Source organism: Triturus cristatus, chromosome 7, assembly GCF_964204655.1.
Source record: "Triturus cristatus chromosome 7, aTriCri1.1, whole genome shotgun sequence".
In the NCBI taxonomy this organism is placed as follows: domain Eukaryota; kingdom Metazoa; phylum Chordata; class Amphibia; order Caudata; family Salamandridae; genus Triturus; species Triturus cristatus.
In genome coordinates, this window is record NC_140590.1 from 445,619,105 (window position 1) to 445,640,061 (window position 20,957).

General features: G+C 41.2%; 1 protein-coding gene across 1 annotated transcript in view; it reads left to right on the plus strand.

The window, feature by feature from the left end:
• Window positions 1-20,957, plus strand: part of DNAH9 (dynein axonemal heavy chain 9) — a 1,479,259-nt gene that overhangs the window by 915,166 nt on the left and 543,136 nt on the right. The window contains exon 55 of the mRNA XM_085616775.1: window positions 3,557-3,761. Coding sequence (XP_085472901.1) covers window positions 3,557-3,761 — 205 coding nt within the window. The remainder of the gene's footprint in view (window positions 1-3,556; window positions 3,762-20,957) is intronic.

A 20,957-nucleotide genomic window follows, 5' to 3' on the forward strand; every position in this document is an offset into this window, starting at 1 on the left:
ATGGCAAAACATATGCCAGCCACTTTATTGGCTTGCTGCGTCATAGATAAACTATCATCTATGATGACTCCAAGGTTTCTGACCTGAGAGGCAGGAGGAGGAAGTTTACCAAACGATGATGGCCAGTGGGGATCGCTCCAAAGATCTTTGCTATTTCCCAAAAGGAGGACCTCCGTTTTTTCCCCGTTTAATTTAAGTTGGTTAACTGACATCCAATTAAATATTTCCTGGAGGCCTATTTTCAGTGCAGATGGAGCAGATGAATCGGATTTTGAAAGAGAGAACAGAATTTGAGAGTCATCTGCATAAGTCATTAAGACAAGGCCAAATTTTTCAGCAAGATCTGCTAATGGACGAAGGTACAAATTAAAAAGCAGCGGGCTCAGTATCGATCCCTGTGGCACGCCGTGAGGAGAGTGGAATATCTCAGAGCATGCCTCCGAGGAAGAGATCTGAAAAGTGCGGAGGGATAAGTATGATCTAATCCATTCAAGTGCCTTGCCCTCGACACCATTCTCCCCCAACCTGTCAAGCAGTATGGAGTGTGAAATGGTGTCGAAGGCCGCACTTAAGTCCAACAGGACCAGTGCTACCGTTTGGCCATCGTCCATGAGCTCCCTGATTTTTTCCGTGACCCCAAGTAGGGCCGTCTCAGTAGAATAACCACTCCTAAAACCAGATTGGGACGAGTGAAGAAGCTCGTTTTTTTCCACATAGAATGAGAGTGCTTTGTGGATGTGCCTCTCAAGGATTTTTGAGAAGGCAGGCAGCAATGAAATAGGGCGGTAGTTGGCCAGTATCAAAGGGTCTGCGGCCGGCTTTTTAAGTAGAGGAGTGACCATAGCATGTTTCCATAGTGCAGGAACTGAGGCCTGCTCAATGGAGGCGTTCAGTATTTCCGCTATGGAAACCATAGCCGAGTCCTCTAGTTTACTTAGAATACTTATAGGAATGATGTCACGTGGGGAACCTGATTTGATCGATTTTAAGAGTTCCTTCAGTATATTCAGATTAATAGGAGGCCAGGCCCCGAGATAACAATTTCCTCTGACAACTTGAGGGATGTTGAAATGTTTATGCGTGGTTATGCTGTCTCTTTTGATGTTAGAGACAATATTATCAATTTTGTCAGTAAAAAACGAAGCCAAGTCTTGACATTGCTGGGTGTTAAGAGGGGTAGGTTCCGCTCTTGAATTTTCACCGGCCAGCTCTCTTACGGTATTGAAGAGAGTCTGAGATTTATTTACGGCCATGTTAATGCTGGTGGTAACATAGCATGCTTTAGCTTTCATGCATGCTGAATCGTTACACGATTTGCATCGATATACAGCCTTACAGACCAAAGCCTTTCATTATACAGAATGGCTTGCTATCTTCCTTGCAGGCCTGAATGTGCCAATTGACCATTGAGAAAAAATAATACAACCAGCAGTGTTTCTTGTTTAGATTACTAAACATCAATTGAGCATGTTTTACTTCATCACTTGTTGTGCAATCTTTGTGCACCCAAGATGTAGGCAAAATAGAGTATTGCAAGAACCCTCTACTAATCATCTACTAAGAGGTGTTTTCAGTTTAGCAGGTCACTAGTGAATATATGAACAAACTCATCATATACTTTACACAATTTTGACAAAGCTGTACCTTATACACTTAATATCTTGAAAAGTCTTATTTACTAATTTGCGGACGTGTGTATTCAGTAAATCGATGCTATAAGCTGTTTGAAGACAGAATTTAATCCTCATTTATAGTTTTGTAGATAAGAAGAATTGTGCACTATGAACGCACAACAAATCATTGGTGACCTCGGTTTCACCAACCCAGCGTCTTAGCCAACCCACTCAAAAGGCTGGTTCTCCTGTCTTCGATGATCTCCATAATTAAAAACCTGGGAGCACTTGCTTCTTTGGGGTTGATCCATGGACTAAACAATTACAAATTGAAAGTGAGTTAAGCAAGAAAAGATGGTCTTTCCCCATAAAAAACCTTCTGTAAATTCTACCAAGATATCATTATGACAAGCCTTTATGAAGTAGAAAATAATAGTGTACCAATTCCACAGAATTTCTGTTTACGGATTGTCTGCTGCTTTACAGTTGGACATGCACATATCAAATCAATCAATCAATTAACTAGTGGTTTGTAAAGGCACTACTCACCTGTTAGGATCTCAAGGTGCTATGGGGGGGGGGGGTGGGGAGGGGGGAATGTGCAGCTCCGTTGGGGTAGTCTGAAGAGCCAGGTCTTGAAGTCTTTCCTGAACTGGAGTGGTGTGGGGCTTTGCCGGAGGTGGAGGGGAATGTTGTTCCATGCCTTGGCTGTGAGGTACAAGAAGGACCTTCCACCAGCTCTTTTCCTGTAGAAGTGTGGGATGGTATCTAGGGAGAAGCCAGCTGAGCAGAGGTTTCTCTTGGGGGCGTGGAAGGAGAGACAGTGGTTGAGGTATTGTGGTCCAATGTTGTGGAGGGCCTTGTATGCATGTGTGAGCAGCTTGACAGTTATTCTACTTTTGACGGGGAGCCAGTCAACTATATTTGTAGATTTCTCTGTGAAACAATTTTGATTTTTTTGACCCTTAAAAATGTGTTATTGCATGAGAAACTTTGGCATAAGCTATGGTTTGTAAAGTTTTTTTTCAGAGTTTTATATTGCGCAAACTTGACCCGAAGGTATTGGGTATCAGTGCACTTTACATGAACACCAGTTGCATGACATAAGGACACATTCATTTTTGTTTGGCACAGGGAGATTAAGTGATTTGCCCAGAATCACAGAATGTTGAGCGTTGTTGCCGAGAATCGAACCTGGTTCCCCAGATTTAAGGTCAACTGTCCTAGCCGTTAGGCCACATCCTCTCCCAAAAGTAAAGTTAATTATTTTTGCTTGATGGTGCCTAGTACAGCAACTGTTCACCTGGACATGATCGGCCCACTCCATGCAGATATGTCCAGTACTGATGGACTGATGGCATTATCAGCCTGTGGACCAGCCTAAAGCGGGCAAGCATGATCATTTACATGTGGCGTCAGCTGTCCATACTCTATGTCTTGACAAAAGTAGGTCTCTTGACTGGCTCCTTTCTACTGAAGCAGAGAAATGGAAACCAGAGAATAGATCAAAGATCGAAAAACTAAGAACATACTGTTAAATAAATTGCTGCAAAACACTTCTGTCTCTTAGAGTGTCAATATTAAAAGGAAATACAATAAATTGCCATGCAAGAATGAAAGTAAAGTTGACTGCTGCTTATATTGCATGCCCCAAGTAAATGTTTCCTCTTTAAGTTTAGGTAATGTTTTAAATTTAAAAAAGTGCCATAGATGTCAAGAACTCCGTTGAGTGACCATGTTGGATACTTGCGGAAAACTTCAAAGGAAAATTCTCTTCTGGAATGCTATATAATTCATTTCAACCTAACTAACCATTTTTCAGGTTTTTGGTATGGACATAATATTTGCTGATTTTTAAAACACTTGCGCATTGTTACTGATGTTACTGTACACTCACTTTCTTTTTATGTTAAGTGGTACACTTGTGCTTTACCTTCCTTTAGATATATTAAAATTGGAGACAAAGAATGCGAATATAATGCGAGTTTCCGTCTCATACTTCACACAAAACTGGCAAATCCTCACTACCAGCCCGAGATGCAGGCGCAGTGCACGCTGATTAACTTCACAGTAACAAGAGACGGCCTAGAGGACCAGCTGCTGGCAGCTGTGGTCAGCATGGAACGCCCAGATCTAGAGGAGCTGAAGGTAATAGCAATTCTTGTGTGTGTTTGTAGTTCTTCATTTTATTGCATACATCAACATTTCAACTATAGAAGCTATTCCAAGGTTATAGAAACCTTGATGTGTACATAATAGAGTGGATTGTGGCCATCTCAACAATAGTATCAGGTAGAGAGTGGTGCATTATAGTGTTATAGCCACTGCCAAGAGCTATATCAGATATTAAAGTCATTGACCTGACCTATAGGCGAGAGTCTTAGACGAGGGCCTATAAAGAGGGAGAGGGCCTTTAACAACCTGCCTGGTCTGAGGCAGTAGTGCTGCATGGCTATTAAAAGATTCCCTCACTGAAGGGTAGAATGTTCTTGATTACACAGGTGAAGCAGAATTTTTTTTAATGGTGAAGCAGGAGGACAAAATTAATTATGTCATGAAGAATTCAAGACTCAGCCTGAGCCCACATTGTGGAAGGTGATTTGCTAAGCGGGTGTGTGAGATTTTCATGTAGGATGAGTTATTTCATGAGGGCTGCTTTGAAAATAAGAATGGTCCAGAGGAGAGTGCTCTGTGCAGTGATGTAAATAGGGCATAGGCAGTGGCCCAGAGTTGTAGCTGGGCAGTTTTGATGTATATCTTAGCAGTGGAGAGGGCTGTTAGCAATGCCAAAGGAAATTAGCTTGACTAGGAAAGGATTGGGGGGCAACCTGCAAACTGATTTAAAAAGAAAGGTGAAGGAGTTGTGTGCTGAGACAGTCAGCCAACCTGACATCAATCCAACTATAATGTTATTAGATGTTGAGCACAATTGTCTTGACCATATCTAAGACACTTGGGTTCTGTATAGGGATCAATGGTGGCTAAGGCATAACATGCTGCTCCATAACATTACATGTTGAACGTCATTCACAGGTTCGTTGATGCTGTTCATATCAATTTGCTGAATAGACATTACATGAAGGAATAGGTTAGATGACGTTAATGCATAATGAAAAGTCAGGCTTTAAGGCAGTTCAGTGATGCTTCTTAATGCCTGTGTGGGCTTGTTAATAGAAGATGAGTCCTTTAACCTGGAATATGCCCTCCTGCTTGTAGATGCCTACTGGAAAATTCCAGCTACTCAGAAGGATCACAACACAGAGATTCCACTGAAAACTTTGATTTAAACATTAACAAGCACTGGCAAAGCCAATCAGTTGGGCCTTTCACATAGCTACAGTTACCTCAAGTAATTACTAGGTATCCTTTCCGAGCCAGACAAAACAGTGTGGAATCTTAAACAAGACTGCAGCCCTTCCGAAATTTACTAGATGTACCTCTCAAGTCAGAAACAACTCCTTAACAAGTCAGTCACAATGCTGCAATAACTCACATTGTTACTAAATGTCCCTCTTGAGTAAGATGCAACTACTTAGGGGGTGTGGCTTCAGCATAAAAATGTACAGCTCAACTTTTGCCACTCTAATAGGAAGCTTTGGTATTCTTTCATGAAGGTGCAGTTCTGAAATCATTACTGGTGTCAATCACAAGTCAAATGCAGAAGTTTGCTAAATAAAATGGGCCTGCAACACCTGTGGGGTTCACCTGCCACCGAAACATTCTCAACAAAAAATTGTTTTAAAGAATTCTCTTGGGAAACAGTGGTGCATGATGAGTTTAGGTGCCATGATACGACTTCTCTCGCTGGGCTTTTTCTTCAGACTAAGCCATGCCCTGGCCTAGAGCTGTATTAGGACATCATCAAGAAGCCTCTGGACCGCAAACTTTATTTCCAGTTTAGATCTGGATCTCTTCCATTGAAGTGTTTTACATCTAAATGGTCCTTTATTAGGGACAACAAATGTCACTTATGCACTACACAGGTAGAATCATTTGCACACGTTCTCTTTGTTTGCCCTGCGTACGCTAGCCCACAGAAGATTTGGCTGGTTCAGCTATGTAAGAACTTGGGTACAAGATCACATATCACAGCCCTGCGTATGCTTTGCACTGATCCATCTCCCAGGTATGCAATTCCGGTGGCAACATTTCTGAGGTGGGTGTGGATTATACGTTCTAAACAAATCAAGGATGGATAAAGCGCAGGATGACATGTCCCACTAGTGCGCAGGATTGGGCTTACGTGGTCCTGCGGGCTCTTCCACCCTTGCCGATGGGCTAACAACTGTTTTATGTGTGATATTTTAACAATGTGGTTTTTTTTAATCTTCTTCTTACTATTTTATGTGTAATATAATGATGGTCTTGAATGCTTATTTGCACAATTGTTTAATTCAGATCTTAAACTTCTGTAATTATTGTTCTATTACTTTTTTAATTGCAATGCTTTTATGACTTGCATAGTCGAATAAAGCTTTCTTGACTTGACTTGACAAATGTAGAAGTATTTATATGTCCCTCTCAAGTCAAATGCAAAAAGCATTTATATTCTTTCACGGAAGCACAGTTCCACAAGTCATTACTTGGTGTTTCTCACAAGGCAAAAGCATGGAAAGTCTTAAACAGAGCTGCAGTTCGATTAGCCATTACTAAGGTATCCCCCACAAATCCGATGCAAAAGCATTGATAGTGTTTTGTGAAAGTGCAATTCCGTAAGTAATAACTAGGTGTCCCTCAAAAGTCAAATGCAAAAGCTTTGAAATTCTTACTTGAAGTTGCATTTCCACATTTCCAAATGCATTGATATTCTTTTGTGAAGGTGTAGTTTCCCACAAGTCATTAGTAGGAGTCCCTTACAAGTCAAATGGAAATACTTTGACATTCTTACATCAACCCACAGATCACTAGTCATCACTAGGTTAACTAGTAACCATCTGAAACTAAATGCGCAAAAAACGGAATTCCTATTAATTTCACCAACAAAGAACCACACAAAAGTGAAGGAATGGACCAAAATGATCACAGCACTAAACTGCACCCCTATTCTAGTTGATTCAGCGAAATCATTAGAAATCACACTGGATAAGAACATAGACATGAAAGCCCACTTCAAATCAATGGCAAAAAGAGCCCGTTTTCAATTAAACTATATTAGAAAAATGAAACCACTCATTTCTACAGCAGACCTCAAATTGGCGGTCCAATCCTTAGTTATTTCAAGGCTTGAATATGGATGTACAACTAAAAGTATCTCTCAATGCGACCGCAAGACTCATTACTGGATCTAGGAAATATGACCATATCTCCCCACACCTGAAAGCCTTAAACTGGTTAGCATCTGAAGGCAGAATTCAGCTTAAACTGGCATGTATTAACCATAAAGCGCTCCAATACAAAATACCAAGGTACCTAACCCAGAAAATCGAGCTATCAGGGGGAAGCAGACCAGCCAGGAGTGCCAAAGAGCTGGTGTTGAAACACCCATGTTTCGTAAGAAAAAAACGTATGACAGAGCTTTCTCCGGAGGAGCCCCCAGAAACTGGAACTCTCTACCTCCAAACATTAGAAAAATTCCAAATACAGCAAAATTCAAGAGGGAGGGGAAGTTCTTCCTAATGAGCAAGTTCCTTCCTTAGGCAAGGCTGCTCATCACCAACACCTGATATAGGTGCTGCCAACACAGAACAACAACGTATGTAGAGATAAGGTCACCAGTTAGCTGAGAATAGGCTTTATGATACAGTACTATTCTGGACTTGTTGTCAGATAGAAAGTCACGATAAAAGACACTTCGGAACCATTAGTACTTCGAAAACTGTTACACCTTGTACACTAGTCAGTTTCAAAAATTGTTACCTGAACACAAGAAGAAAGACTTGTGCAGGAATTTCAGATTGATAAGACACTCCTGCTCTCAAGTTGTATATCAAAACTGTACATAGATGTTATTGCTGCTTTACTAGATGTTCGCAATCCTACCTCATGTAACTGTGAAACGCTCTGATACCCAAGGGTCATGTTCGCGCTATATAAAACTCTATAAATAAATAAATAAAATAGGTGTACCTCAAAAGTGGAATGGAAATGCACTGAAATCCTTTAATGAAGCTGCAGTTCCCTAAGCTGTAACTGGGTGAGCCCTTCTAGTCAAATGCAAAAGCTTTGAAATATTTTCATAACGCTGCAGTTCCACTTGTTGTTAGTAGAGGTGCAGCTCCAGTCAGAAGCTACTACTTAAAATTACCTGCACCAAGCTTTTTTTTCTTTCTTTTTTGTCCTTATATTGCTAACACTCTTATTGGGATTCCTCTTGTCTATCCTTATCAATCTGTGCCACCCCTTGGAGGATATAGAGAGAGAACAGAGCTTTCCCGCAAAGATATTACTGTTTACATTTCCAACTTCTGTTCACTTTGGGGGCTCTGGAATGTTACTAAGGAGGCCAGGACCAACAGTAAGCTTGGCTTAATCATAGGACTCTCTTGTCAGATTCTTTTGTTGCTGTGCAGATCATAAGTGACAATCATAATCTAGCACAGTGACCTATAAACTGTCATCAAACAGCTGCTTGCAAACTGCAAGGTACAAGTTAGTGACTTATGTTTTTTACCAGTCTTTCATTATCCTGATGCTGCTAAAAAGGTTCAGGTGGGTGGAAATACATTTTTATTGTTAAAGTCAATGCTAACCACTGTGTTAGGGGGACCTTCCTGTACATAAACAATCTTCCCCTGTTAAGTGTAGCGCCAGCGCAGGGGAAACGCAGGGCTGCACCATATTCTTGTAAATAGGGAGCAGTCCTGCGTTTCTGAAGTGGCGGAGTGTGTTGTTAAGCCAAGGAGGCTAACAGCACCCTCCGCCACTTCTGTTGTATTTTATATTGAAAGCATTTGCAAGAAAACGAAAGAAGTTAATGGGAAGGTTGGTGCTGCATCTCCGTGACTAACTTTTCAATGGTTGGTTTTATTTCGCAGTACGAGGCTCCTGCTCCTGCCAGGGCCAGACTGGAAATCCAAAGCAGCCCTGGCAAATGATTTCAGACCAGTCCCCATACGGTGCACACCAAGTGCAGTGAGTGAGCCTGACCACTACAAAGTGGGCTTTGGGAGGCTCTACCCCCAAAACATTTAGGAAACAATGGTGCAGTCTACAACACATTTATCATTATATATTGAATTGTATTAGCTTTTAAAGAATAGTAAATGAAGACCTGACTATGCACCAGAATACGACAATCTTTCTGGGGGGTCTTCAATGATTCCCCCACTATCACCCTCCAACAGTGCTTCTCATCTCCCCATAGCCCCTCTGTCACCTGTATTTCATTTTATATAGCATCTCTCATACCATTGTAGGATGTCTGAGCACTTTACATCACACACATATAGAGACAGTGAATCATGCGTGTAAATCAGTGTATAGAAAATGTTACATAAGGCAAAGGGGACTACAAGGTGAAGAATTCACATGTCATTCATACTGGTAGGCATTTTTAAAGAGTGCTTGGTCTGGAGAAGCACAAACGCAGGATTCAGAACATAACACAGTGGTTAGCATTGACTTTAACAATAAAAATGTATTTCCACCCAAATGAACCTTTTTAGCAGCATCAGGATAATGAAAGACTGGTAAAAAACATAAGTCACTAACTTGTACCTTGCAGTTTGCAAGCAGCTGTTTGATGACAGTTTATAGGTCACTGTGCTAGATTCCGATTGTCACTTATGATCTGCACAGTAACAAAAGAATTTGTCTGACAAAAGCAGTAACCCACTGATCTATGCATATAAAATACTGTTTTTTAAAATGCATGGTACACGTTCTTTGCAGTAGGCATTTTAACCCTCTGCACTACATTAGATAAGTCAAAGCTGCCACTGGACAAAACTCTCATCTCTCTCCAGCAGGGACATTAATCACTGGTGTTATCTTGACACTTTTATTGTTCTTTGAAAACTGCTAATTAAACAAGATACTTAGCAGTGCTTTCAAAACTTCTGCCTGCGGACCCCCTAGGAATGTGTCAGGGACCCCTGGGGGTCCGCAGACCACAGTTTGGGAAACACTACACTAATGCAAATGATGTTCTTTAAGCATTCTGCAATTCTGACTTCCATTTCCTACATATCTCTCGTCTCGCTAAGATGATCACATAAAACGTAAACTTTGCGCTAAGTGCATTCAAGTGGTAGTCATTCGTAAGACCCAAAAAAATCAAATTGGTACTTACTTCTATTGGTGTCCTCAGTACTTCTTCCAGAAAGTTACATACCCCCAGCCAGTAGAGTTTGATTTCTGGGCATTCCATAAACATATGCATATCATCTGCTGCGGGGTACTTGCATCTTAAACAGTTATACACGTTACCTGTAACTTTCGATAACTTTTTTGGGGACCAGTATACTCTATAGGCGGTGTATAAATGATTCCTCTTGAGTGATGCTGGTTTTACCACAGCCTGTAACATGACAAATTAATCAGACCAGAATTTATTAATGTCTTCACTGTTATATTCTTTTCCCCAAAGATTCAAAATTTCACTTTCCAAATTGTCCTCCGCATCCACTAGGGCCCAATACCAAAAGGAGATTTCTTTCTTCCACTTGTTCGCTCTAGTTACTTGATCCCATTTCAGATTTTCCTCTTCCTGGGGCCAGCTCTGTGATGCCCACCAAGATGATATCTGATAATATTTAAACCTCGTCAAAGTTCCTCTTGTGATATTTTTAAGCACTTCCCAGCTGACTAGATTAGATTCCTTTTTTAAGTTTCCCCATTTATTTAAACCACCTGTTCTTAATGGCTGACTGAGTTGATCCCTCAGACATTCAGGAGTACCCAGGGAGTCCAAAATTGGGGCTTGTACTGCATAGTATGGTATCTTCATTTTCTTCCTGATATAGACCCAAGGCTCTAAGGCAGCTCTTAAAATCTTTAGCCTTACTTTCTTGTAGAACTTCGGATCTCCATACTTGTAGAGAAAGTGATTCTGACCTTGCACCACATCTTTTAACATGGCCTCAAATAATAGACCTAAGAGTTTTTGGTCTTGCTAGCTAACATTCAAATTTTTTTGAAGTGGAAAGCATAACAGTAGGCCCTTTTTCTAAGTTTTTTCCAGGCTATCCTCGACCCTTTCATTGCCCAAATAAAGCTTCCTATTTTACCTTGTACCTTAGCTATGTCTGCCTTCCTGAAAGAAAGTGGGATAGAATTATATAGAAAAGTGAATTTTGGTAGGATAATCATTTTCACGAAGTTAACCCTCCCATAGATATTTAAAGGGGGGTTTGCCCATCGTGATAGCAGACACATTACCTCCTTGCTTACTCTCTTCCAGTTAACGATAGGGATTTCCTCCAATTTCTTAGTGAGCTGTATCCCTAAATATCTCATTTGATTTTGGACCCCCGGGTTTCTCACCTCCTAAGTTTGTACCCCGAGACCTCACCAAATCCCTCCACCTTCTCCATCAGCCTTGGAATTGCTTCTTGAGGATTTGTCATATATTAAAGCAAATCATCTGCATATAATGCAATTTTGATTTCTAACCCGCTGAGCCTGAAAGGCAAAATTGAGGTGTCTGCTCTAAGCCAGCTAGAAAATGGCTCAATATATAGCCAGGAGTGGGGACATGGGACACCCCTGCCTGGTGCCTCTTGTGATACCAAACCAATCTGTCAATTCCCCATTCACCTGCACTTTTGCTTTACGGATAAGGTATAGGCTTGTCACCGTCCTAACTAGATTATTTGGAAAACCAAACCTTTTTAGTGTCTCCCACAAGTATGCCCAATTTACCTGGTCAAAAGCTTTAGCAGCATCTATTGCCACTACAGTTAAAGGGACATTTCTTTCTTGAGCCGGATCTATGGCCCCCATTACCTGGAAGGTTGGTTCATTTAACTGCCTCCCTGGTATGAAGCCTCTTTGATCTGGATGGACTACCCCCTTTATTAACTTTGAGACCCATGTTGCAACTATTCCAGAGAAAATCTTATAATCCGTATTTAATAAGGAAATAGGTCTATAAGACTCAATCTTCTGGGGCTCTTTGTTTGGCTTTAAAATCAGCGTAACTGTGACTTCTGCCCATGAACTAGGTGGATTTTCCCCCTCTATATAGATTTTATTAAACAAAGATTTTAAGATTGGCACCACTTTATCCAAGATACTCAAGTATAGCTCTACGGGCAGCCCATCTGGGCCTGCGGCTTTTCCTCTTGCCATTTTTTTACATTTTGCCAGTATTTCTTCCTCAGTGATACCTTGTACCAAAAATGCCTTTTGTTCCTCTATTGAGGAAGTGTTATCTGTTTAAGCCACTTCTGAATGTTTCCTTGTCCTGGCTTTGTGTCCTCTCTATACAATTCACTCATGAAACTTCGAGCTTCTTCGCGGATCTCTTGGTCCGCTTGTATGACCTGACCCTCTTTTTATTAAGTTCTTGATCGTATTCCTTGCCCTATCTGATTTGGCCTTCTACGCCAACAAAGAGCTGCACTTCTCCCCATATTCAAAATGTTGGAGCTTACTTGCCTTCCTCCTATCTAGGAGCTTCTTATCTATTTTTGCCTGGATCTCAGCCTGCAGGCTCTCCAACTCTTTCACTAATATTGGCAAAATACTTAAGCCTTCCATTGATGCAGCCTGTAATGCTCTTTCTTTTTCCTTAATCTCATCTATTTTCCTTGCCTCCTCTTGCTTCAAGGCTTTCCTTCTTCCCACTGTTATAGCCTTCATTATCCCTCTTGATTACGCCTTAAAAGCCTCCCATACTGTCTGGACCTTAGCTGTTCCCATGTTGAATTTGAAATACTCATCCGTCTTTTCCCCTAAATCTCTAATCACTTCTTCATTTAGTAACATCATCCTGTCTACTATCCACTTTCTCTACACCTCTTTATGCTGCAATATCAAATTCATAACAACTGCTGAATGGTCTGATAATATGGTGGGAATATGTTTTATCATCTCGACCTCCGCAGCTCTTGGTCTATAAGGAAATAATCAATTTGAGAATGATGCCCATGTATTTTACTGTAAAAAGTAAAATCTCTAGTTTCTCCGTTCAAGCTTTGCCAGATATCCACCAAATTAAACTCTCTCATCATATTTTTTAAACTGGAAAACGTTTTTGGGGGACTATTATATTCCGCTTTCGAGGTGCGATCTATTTCCTTATTCAAAACCAGATTTAAATCACCCCCCATTATGATTGGAGCTGTCGTATCTAGCATACTAGCTTCAAGTTTGGAGAGCGAAACTGGGTTATCTTTGTTTGGTCCATAATATACTGCACAGACCAAGAGTCTGTCTTGCATCATTATGGTGGCCACCAACCATCTCCCTGGCCGGCCTGTCTCATGCTTGACTATTTTTATGCCTGAATTGCATCTTATAAGTAGTGCTACTCCCCTTGAACTTCCTCTTTGCTCTGATCAGAGGACCTGCTACACCCATCTTACTTGCTAAAGCTCTGTTTACACTCTTGTGCTTCTAAGTGAGTTTCTTGTAAAAAGATGATGTGTGCTTCAATATTCCTTGAGAACTCTATAACCCTAGACAACTTACTCTTCCTCCTCAGTCCATTTACTTTCCAAGTTAATAGTTTCAGTTTATTTGATGTGTTCATTTTTAAAACTGTTGTCCCTATAACCTCCTAGCTTCTTCCAACATAAATCTACAGCATGTAGGAGGACTACTTTTTATTTCCCCCCCTTGCTCCCCACACCCTGTGCTCCCCCTCCACCCCCCCCCCCTCCCAGGAAACCCTGCTTTTTCTCTTTTGGCGGTTCAAAACCGCCATTCAGGATCCTCCCATAGCCACGGGAGGCATCAACACAAAAAACTAAAAACCCATTATATAATTTCTTTTTCCCCATTATATATACACCCTTTGTCCTACCGACTTAAATCAAGCTTTCTGGTCTCTTTTGTCCTGGTCAAGCTTATGTCTGCATCTGTGCCAAAAATATGTCGACTTCATCTGGAATGCTGATACTATGCATCTTATTTTGCCACATTATTTTAAGCATAGCTGGGAATTTCATTTGGACCTGGGCACCCCGCCTTCTTAATTCCCCCATTCTGGTCCCAAGTTACCACTGCCTCTGAGCCATTCTTTTACTGAGATCTGATCTGATTTGATAACTAAAAGACTCATGCATTAATAATGATTCTGTCAAAGCTCTCCCCAGTACTAGCTCCTTGACTGCGTACGTGAGAAAGTTAATTAGTATTTTCCTGAGATCCTTTCTTGCGATCCTCACCTCACTCTCCAATGCCCCATCACGCGAGGCGATATCGTCCAGCTTCTCTTCAAGGACGTCACATTTGTCTTGTATACCTTTCTGGTTACTCTCAGAGATCTCAAATTTAGAGAGTATGTCTTTTCTTAGACTCAGAAACATTATTTTGAGCTGGCTCCTACCCCCCTCTGCTCCTTCTGTTGAATCTGTATTTTCCTCCTCCTCCAAGGTACTGCCACTACGTTGTGGTTGACTGTCACCTGAGACTGGTGCCATTAATGTTACCATGGGGGAAATATCTGTAGTATGAAGGGAGTTTGAGTATCCGAATGCTTCCTATGTCCCAGACTGGACTTTACCTAGGACTGCCCCCCCTCCCCGCTTCTTTCGTCCGCTGATAGTGTAAAGCGATTTCCCTTTGAACAGGGACAGAATTTGTCTGGACAGGGTTTATCTGGCCACCTTTTTCCCCCCCTCCTTTAGGGGCTGCATCCTGATCCATTATTTTAAAGTAGGAATTTAGGGAAGGAGCAGTTTTTATCAATGTCCGCGCTGCCTTATCGCCACCCCGCTTTTGTCTTCCCCCCCCAATTTTGATTTTTACGCTTTTATAGCTTTTTTCTTAGGTTTAGTTGGTACCACCTCTTTAAGCGCCTCCCCCCCCTATTAATTTTACACCCTCTGTTTTTAACCTCGGGTGAGATCTCAGCTGGTATCTATTTCTTATCTGAAGTACGGGGGCACCTTTATCGGTTGGCGTAGTTGTGGAGTCCTTGTCTCCAACCCAGACTGAGCACCATTGCATTTTCTGTAACTACGGCACACTCCCTCCCCTTCTCCTTCCCCCTCTCTTTGTCAGGTTTCTGAATCGAGAATGGAAGATCCCTTTCCATCGACCAAGCCTTTATTTCTTTATTTTGCAGTCCTCCCCAGCTCCTGCGCCTTACCCACTCCTCTGTCTGTGAGCTCGGGCTCGAGCTAAGCTCCTCACTACTCCATCCTCCTCGGCTCAAATTCACAGATTTTACTGTTTTCACCTCCAATCCTGTCGGCCAGTAAACTGTTCTGACGCTGCTCCCCCCAACACGGAAGCCGATCAAAGCTGCAACTGACCTCGTCTTCCTCCAGAGGTCCACCAAGTGCTTCCAGGTCCCGCGTTCAGCCGCCACGTCCTGACTCATATGCCTCATATGTCCGACCCAAAGGCTCTTCAATATTATGTTTTAAAGGTAATCCAGACAACCTTTTTACTTATTTTTACCTCTGCGCTGCGTCACACATCGCGCACGGGTTAATTCTTCAGCTAAAGCACCGCTAACTTCATTGCTGCCTCACGCCACGCCGGGACCTGCCACGACCGGCGTCAGCCTGCCGCCATGTTTCCTCTCCCTGCACCAAGCTTGAGGGGGTTGTGGCTTTAGTATATACTTCTGCACACAATCTTTTAACCAGTTCTGCTTGTTTTCTATAGGATTCATTATTTGCCAAAGGTAGTTCATAATGAGTCCAAAATACACATTTCAATACATTTCTTGTGGTTTTTGTAACTTTGTGATCATACCTCACTATTTATAGGAATTTCTATTCACTGGTAAGTACAGCACAATTAAATAGTTTATTTGGTTGTTCATGTTTTGGTGATAGGAAGGTTATGCACGCTCCACCTGGGAGTTTGCGATTACTTTGCCTCTAGGGGCAAGTGGTGTTAGTGCAGACTTTTGAAGCTCCCTCTGGGGGGGAGTGGTGTTAATGCAACCTTATTGACACTGTCTAGGCCTGAGTGGTGTTACTTCAGCCTTCTAAAGTTTCCTTAATACAGCCTTTTGAAGCTCCCTCTAGAGGAGTATGGCCTTATTGCAGCCTTGTGAAGAATAACCTGCACTAAACTGAGGGTGTGTGGCTTTAGTATATACATTTGCATACACACTTTTCCTATTTTAACCAGTTGTGCTTGTTTTCCACAAGATTAATTATTTGCCAAAGCTAGTTCATAATAATGAGTCCAAGTTACAGATTTCAATACATTTCTTGATTGATTTTTTTATATTAAAGTTTCTGATCACACCCTACCATTTATATAAACTTTTATTCACTTGTAAGTACAACACAGTTGAATAGCTTATCTTGGTTATTTGTTTTGGTGACAGAAGGACTCATGCACCCCATGTGAGAGTTTGTGATTATTTTTGTACTCTCCCTCAAAGAGCACGCTGATAGTTCAGCCTTGTTAAGCTTCATGTAGAGGTCAGTGGTGTAACTACTGTCTGGCATTAGTGAAACCTGGCGAATAATGACCTGCACCAAACTGAGAGTGTGTGACTTTAGTATATAAATGTGCATACTCACTTTGCTGGTTCAAACAGTTGTGCTTGTTTTCCATAGGAATTATTATTTTTCAAAGCTTGTTCATAATAATGAGTCCAAATTAAGTTTCTGATCACACTCTACCATTCAAAGGAACAGAAAGGTCTTGTGCACTCCATTATTTTTGTACTCTCTCTCTGAGGACAAGTGGTGTTAGTGCAGCCTTGTGAAGCGTCCTCTATGGGTGAGTGGTGTTAATGTAGTCTTATTGACACTCCCTGCAGCCTTGTGAAGCTCCCTCTAGTGGAGAAGGGCATTACTGCAGCCTTGTGATGCTCCCTCAAGTGGTGTGAATGCTGCTGGAATGAAACAATTGTGTGCCTCTTTCTAGAGGAGAGGGGGAGCTCAGTACCAGGAAGGACACCGAGCATCTGCAAAATTCTTTGATTTTTGTGGAGTGTTTTCTGCATACTGACAGTGCTTGTAGTTACTAGAGGGTTCACTCAAGTCAGATAAGTGGTTAAAATGTCAATCATAATGCTGTGGGGGGTGTGGTTTTAACCTAAAAAACTGCATATACATTAGGTTCTCTAGTGACTTATGCTTATTTTCTGTAGCATAAGTAAATATAGCAAAGCAGGCTTATAGTGAGGAATGAACATTGTAATTTATAATAAATGTCTTGAGAGTTATGAAAATAGTTGATGTAAAATCTACTATATATAAGAACTATCAGTAACTGGAAAGTGAAAGCGTTTAATAATTTCTGCATTTGGATAGCTATTCTTTAGGTGTATGTGTACATGTTCAACAGCAAAATACAGTCACTCAAAGTGAAAGCATCTAATGGAGTGGCCTGATGTGTTGATCAATACTTTTTGCTGCGGTGGGATGGAGTATAATTTGAGTGACATATCAAAAGACCAATCGTGAAAAAGTGTTGTTAGGGAACCCCTCTACATGCATGTATTTTCTTCATTATATCCTTTTGAAGTACATGAGGCTGGCGAGATATCTAAAGCGGTCTTTAGGCCAGCCCTAAAGAGAGATATACCACTTTAAATGACAATCTATGAAGGTAGTTCTGATCCTCCCCATTCCCCTAGCCAATAAAGTGCAAAAGCCAATTATAGAGGTTGATTAATCATTATTTTTCTTCTCAGTCAACATAAAGTGCCACCATAAGTCATCCAAACCTTTACCTTTTGCTTACTGGGTCTAAACACAAATCATCTTGTTGGCTCTAGGCTTAGAATGCTTTTAGTTGCAGGCACCTAGCTCCTATCGCATTCTCTTGCCTTACCCAGCAACTCTGTGACCTCACACTCACATCCATTCTTAGATGGATCCCAGTGTTTTTTTAAATTACGGAACTGTTTAAACCAAAGAATGTAGGCTATTTAATGAGAAACTGGTCACCAAGAAAGATAGAAGAAACTAGACCCTTTTTATCTAGAAGGTCCACCAAATTTCGTTGGTCAACTGGAACAAATTGGATTCTCCTCATTCTTTTAACCACTGATACTAATGAAATGGAATAAGTTAAATGCTACATTATGCAATCTCTGCTCAAGACATTGCCTACGCAATTTTGCCACTAATTTACAACCTAATTTATTTTCCTTAACAGTGGGATATCAAACACTTTGCTTGTGAGTTAAACCATGAGATAAAGGCAAAGTGTTCTGCAAGTGTCACAAGTATCTCAAGATGGCAATTTAGGAACATATTAGGCATGAATCAGCCTTATTTTGATTTGGTTCTCATGAAAAAAAATGTTTTTTTCAAATAGGATATATATGCTGAAAACAGTAGATGAAACATGGTGCCATACTGTTTGAATGTATGTGTGGAAACAAATTGAAACCTGCCCAATTGTTTAATTAGGAATAAAGGGTCTTAGAGAAAACATGCTCTGTTGTATTAAAAGGAAATTCTCTATGCAGAAGTCACAGCTTTTTGAAGATGTGCCAGTAAGGTAGAGCCAACAACTGTCCTGCTTACAATTTGATTGTTTAGCTTTCATGAATAGACTGCTGATTTAAAGAATAGGCCCTATCAATGTATCAATATAATGAAACTTGAGGGGGACCCCCTGCAAGGTACATGGAGGGACCCCGCTCCAGATTTAATCAGGAGCTCTCAGGCCAGAGTACTGTGCTGAGGGGGCCTCCTGCAGCTCAGGCCCCCTGCACCACAGGGGCTGCGAAGTCCTATGTGACGCCACTAGGCCCTACATTAAAAGGTTATTGTAAGTTACCTCGGAGTCCCATGACTTTACAAAGGAACTGAGTCTTCAGCCTCATTCCTCAGTTTGGTCACAAAACTCCTCTGTAATTTGTGCTATCCTTATAATGTATGAATACTTTCTCCCACATATATTACTTTAAAAATATAATTTACAATAAAATTAGAATTAAATCCATATACCAACATAATTTTAAAAAGTTGATGTAAATAAGTTTAAGGGTAAAGACAATGTAATGTCCCATGATGTTGATGAATACAGGCCCCAGCTAGGCCCGCAGAGTACAAGGGTTCGCTCTCCTGTAATAAAAACTGGAAGGAAGTTGGCACGGAAACTGCAAAGTACAAAGACAGAGTTTATTAACCCTTAAGGGTGGTCCTACAACCTATACAACACTCTTCAGTATTGCATAGAGTAGCACAAAGAACTTGCGTACATGGTCCCCTTTTATACACAAAAGAGGGGCTCATAAGTGGGTGGATACAACATGAAGCGAAATTCATGACCTTTTATGGGCATTTTCGATACAGAATCAATATGTGGGCGGAGTAACTAATTTCCTGAGCCCGCGAAAACATGGTCAAGCAAGGACTAACTGATAACAGATGTGGTCAAGTCTGGGCATGCGTCAGACGGACAAAGGAGCTATTTATAGACTGTTACTAGGCAGATTACAAGAACAACTAGCAAAGAGGTAGGACTCTTCTCGTGCTGAGCACGTGGAGGCACGACAATACAAAATGGAGTCCGGACATTAGTCAACATAAGACAAGAAACATGTTTCAACTAGAGAGAATTCATGTCTTTAGTGAATGCTTAATCATATCGCTGTTTTAGTTTTCAACAGACGACCCTTTCAGCATTTACTGAAGACATTCGGCTTATTAGGATAATCATCATATATGTCAATTTTCATCATCTCTTCTACCTCTTTAGTTAAATGTTTCTGATAGGTGACATTGGCGATAGCTGTCTTATCAGGAATACAGAATGACACACATAGGGAACAAAGTAAAGGACCACATTGGACACAAATGCAACAAGAAAACAGAATTGCTACAATAATACAAAGACCAGTCAAAACCTTCCACCCCCATGTGGTGATCATTGCCCAAAACCATCCAGACAACGTCCAAGTGCCATTTTCTGTATGGATTTCAGCTGCAATCTTATGTAACTTATTGATAGCATTATAAACTGATGGCGTATGGTCAGGAATAAACACACAACAACTACTTCCGATAATTTTACCCGCTCCACCTCGGTCAGCTAACATAACATCTAATACCATACGATTCTGTAATGCAACAATTCTAGTAATTTGCAATTCTTCCGTAAGATTCCCAAGAGCAGCAGCGGTCTGATTTGTCACAGCCTCTACAACTCTTGTTAATCTTCGAACTTTCCTACTATTTAGGGCAGCTCCAACAAAGAAAAACAATGCTAAATTAAAATCAATATACTGCTGTAAGCTAGTATCAGTTTGATCAACGTCATCAATAGATAGAGTACGTTTATACCTATTTACAGTCACATTATTCAACAACTTCAAATCTTTATGATAAGATGCGGGTGCTAAGAATACAGGAGGTAATAAGAATGCTACATAACATACTCCGGACCAACCGGCCGGTAAACGATAATAACCCTTATTCCCACATACGAAGTATGTGTTATGGGAAGCTAAGAAAGTACTGTTATTTAGCCCGTCTATATTCAGCACGATGATACAATCACTAACACCGACAGGAATATGACCCACACTCTGGACACAGAGGTCCGCTTGAGCTTGCGCCACCTGAATCACAAAGCGCTCTTGTCCTTTAGTGTCTCTGGTGTTCGTGAAGATGTAGGGAATTGATTCATTGTCCGGTCGGTACTCTTCCCATTCCCATATTGTCCCATTCGCTTGTGGATAACCATCCTTATCTTGATGACACTCCCTATTAAGTCTAAAAAGTAATCGTCCCACTGTAGGTTTCCGTGTGGCAAACAGCAAAGTGTACCATGCTCTACAGGAGCCATTGTGAGAAAAAGGAAGAGGTATGAATGGCGTTCCTCCTTTCTTCTGATGAGCTGGCATCATACCACATATCCAACAGTTCATAGCATTCGTGGCAACGTGGGTATGATGCAACATCTGGATGAAAGTGTTATTCAAATAAGACTGACGATGCTTCAGTTCTTGATACGGAAGTGTATAAAAGTAGAGCTACTCAGGCACTGGAGTAGTCAAAACAAGCAACTCCCGGGCAGGAGTCACATCCTCAACAAACCATGTGGTTATACCAACAATAGCTACTGTAATAATAAAACCTGTTGCGCAAAGAATCTTCTTCTTCTCCATCTTAGAGTAAAAAGTCAATATCTTCCTGAAACTAAAAGGTTGTCAGAACTCTTCCCCTTAGGCAGCGGTTGATTTCTTCACCAGCGGGCCAAGACGGGTGTCGCTACACTAATGCAGGGCTGATCCCCCCCCCTTGCCACATTGGCTCTCCGTTTCACTAACCTAAGGGCCGTTCTGACAACTTTGGATACAGC